This window comes from Habropoda laboriosa, unplaced genomic scaffold (genome assembly GCF_001263275.1).
Source record: "Habropoda laboriosa isolate 0110345459 unplaced genomic scaffold, ASM126327v1 scaffold816, whole genome shotgun sequence".
In the NCBI taxonomy this organism is placed as follows: Eukaryota; Metazoa; Arthropoda; class Insecta; order Hymenoptera; family Apidae; genus Habropoda; species Habropoda laboriosa.
Window position 1 is genome coordinate 466,771 of NW_017101002.1, and position 2,832 is coordinate 469,602.

Sequence of the window (2,832 nt, forward strand, 5' to 3'; positions counted from 1 at the left end):
CCTCAAAATTCCTCAAAATGTACCGATCTTTTTTTATCTGTCCCGTGACAAATAGTTGCGATTTTCTGACAGATCAGCACTCGTTAACCCTACATTCACCTACATTTCTCTCCTGTTTAATTCAATTATACTTTTTTCAAATTTATCACACATTTCAGTGAAAACAGATCTTTTACCTTCTAGACAAGAAGCAATTGCAGCTTTACGTTCAAAGCTTTAATTCACATTGGAATAGAAATTACATAATGACAGAGTACAAGCTCGTTGTTGTGGGAGCTGGAGGTGTTGGCAAATCTGCACTTACAATTCAACTGATACAAAATCATTTTGTAGACGAATATGATCCCACTATAGAAGATTCTTATAGGAAACAAGTAAGTCTTTGTGGTGTGACGATGAACAATTATTCTGGAATATATTTACATGAAATATCTTTAATTCAGGTAGTTATAGATGGGGAGACATGCCTTTTAGACATATTAGACACAGCTGGTCAAGAAGAATACAGTGCAATGAGAGACCAATATATGAGGACTGGGGAAGGATTTTTGTTAGTATTTGCTGTAAATTCGGCTAAAAGTTTCGAAGTATGTACACTCTCCGGTTGTCACAAGTCTTGTACTTTTCGTGCAAACTTTGAAATGATAGCGGTACGTGCTTAATGTTGTAGGATATAGGGACGTATAGGGAACAAATAAAAAGAGTGAAAGATGCGGAAGAAGTACCAATGGTATTGGTAGGAAATAAGTGTGATCTTCAACAATCTTGGGCAGTGAATATGACGCAAGCGAGAGAAGTTGCCCGTCAGTATGGTGTGCCTTTTGTTGAAACTTCTGCCAAGACTAGGATGGGAGTAGACGATGCTTTTTATACTCTGGTAAGTAAATATATACGTATAAATATAATAATAATATCTAAATGCTTATCTCAAATGCTTACTTCAAGAATTAAACGAAAACAATATTTCTGAGAAATATATTGTATAACAATATACAGAGCAGCAATTTTCTTTCTATTATTTTTTCTTCTCTGGAATACAATTCGTAAATTATAGGTGAGAGAAATACGGAAAGACAAAGAACATAGAGGTAAAGAGAAAAAAAAACGTATGAAGGCAGGTAACTCGAGCCGTAGGAGACATCGATGCTGTTTGCTTTAAATCACATGATAACATTAATTCTCTCATTCAATACATTAATATGAAAATAGATTGTAAAAAGCATTAGATTATGTTCACTTTACGCACATTTTTGCAGCTTCCTCTATAGAATATTGTAATAAATTACAAGCACGATTTTTTCTATACATTGGGAGGGAAAAAGAACAAAATATGTAATAGTATTGTATTATATCGTATACATTTTTACTCTTCAAGTTAAACTTCGTAAAATACATTGTTTGTTCAACGGTCTGCCATATAACTCTTAATATTCCATTAGCAGAAGAATTTTAACCCTTGATTGCATAGAATAGTCAGTATCAAAAATATATTTTTCAGGCCATCCACTTATTTTATTGTTAAGTATGGAGAAAGTATTATTCAGTGAAAGAATTGCATAGTTTTAGGTAGTGTGGATACAAAAACTACACAATTCGTCAAATCTAATGAATTCCATTGTGCATATTTTTTTACATATTCCACTTCAGGTAGACTATAATTTTAGACGTATATTTTATTCGTTAATTAAATATATTTTCAATCATTGTTACTTCTACACTTTACTACGTGTATTAAAAAACAAACAAAAAAAATTCCATTTTCCTAAACAAAAAGATACAAGCCATAAACTCAAAGAAATAAAATGTGGATAACTCATTTTGTGCTGTGATTAAATAATCTTAAGCATGCCATGCTAGTTAGATATTACTGTGATTAAGTATGCAATTTTCACATAAACGCCTATTTACCACTTTAAGAGTACATAGGTTCGTTCGTGTTTCCTTTTTTAGTGCAATTAAAAACGTATACTCGATATTCCTTACACATATAGAAAATAACACGATTAGAGGTTAATTTCTATAGCAATGTTTTTGTACGTTTACAGTAAGGAAAGATTGGTAGGTACGAACTTATTTTGATTATCGTACGATTGTAAGCGTCATTTTTAACAATTATCGTTGTTTCAATGTAGAATTAAAAACTCATAAAAAAGTATAATTTAAGGATCGTGCAAAACGAAGTAAAAGTTTACATTGATATTTAAATGTCTAATCATACCTACGTACATATTTAGACTACAAAGAGATACCGCATTTGGTCACATTTTTGTATCTCTTTAATTCGCCATTTCCATATCTTTGTCTCTTTTTTTCGTTATTTAATCACGATTATACAATGTGAAGTATATTTGTCATTTTAAGGCATAATAAATATCAATTGTAAACTTTTGGTGTGATTATACACTTTGATATTTGTTCAGACAATAATGCCATCTCATTTCATCGAGACATGAATCTATAATACAAATAAGCAGTTAATTTTTTCTACAAAATTTATACAAATTTTTCATGAGACAGTTTTAGTATTCCGCTTATATACACGATCATGTCTCGGGTCTGACTGGATTTTGAACAATCAAGGGTTAAATACTTTGCTACATGATCTAAATAGTACAATTTGCAAATATTCTTATGTATGTAAACGCGCAAATTTGTAATACTAGCTTTTTCAAATATTGAAAATGTGTATATATAAAATTGCACAGCATAGGTGTTATTATTATTATGTAGTTCAAATTCGTAATAAAACTTTGTACAAAAAAATGTTCTTTATATTCGTTCTATCTTGAATGATTGTCTTCAAATATTAATTGTAGGTCATCTATGCTGTTT

At 30.6% G+C, this 2,832-nt stretch overlaps 1 protein-coding gene across 1 annotated transcript; it reads left to right on the forward strand.

Annotated features, from left to right (window-relative positions):
• Positions 1–201: 201 nt before the first annotated feature.
• LOC108577789 (ras-like protein 1) lies at positions 202–1,159 on the forward strand. The gene is made up of 4 exons (XM_017940993.1): positions 202–374; positions 444–587; positions 671–877; positions 1,055–1,159. Exons 1-4 carry the CDS (start codon positions 246–248, stop codon positions 1,157–1,159), a joined length of 585 nt encoding a protein of 194 aa, XP_017796482.1. The 5' UTR covers positions 202–245.
• Positions 1,160–2,832: the final 1,673 nt, after the last annotated feature.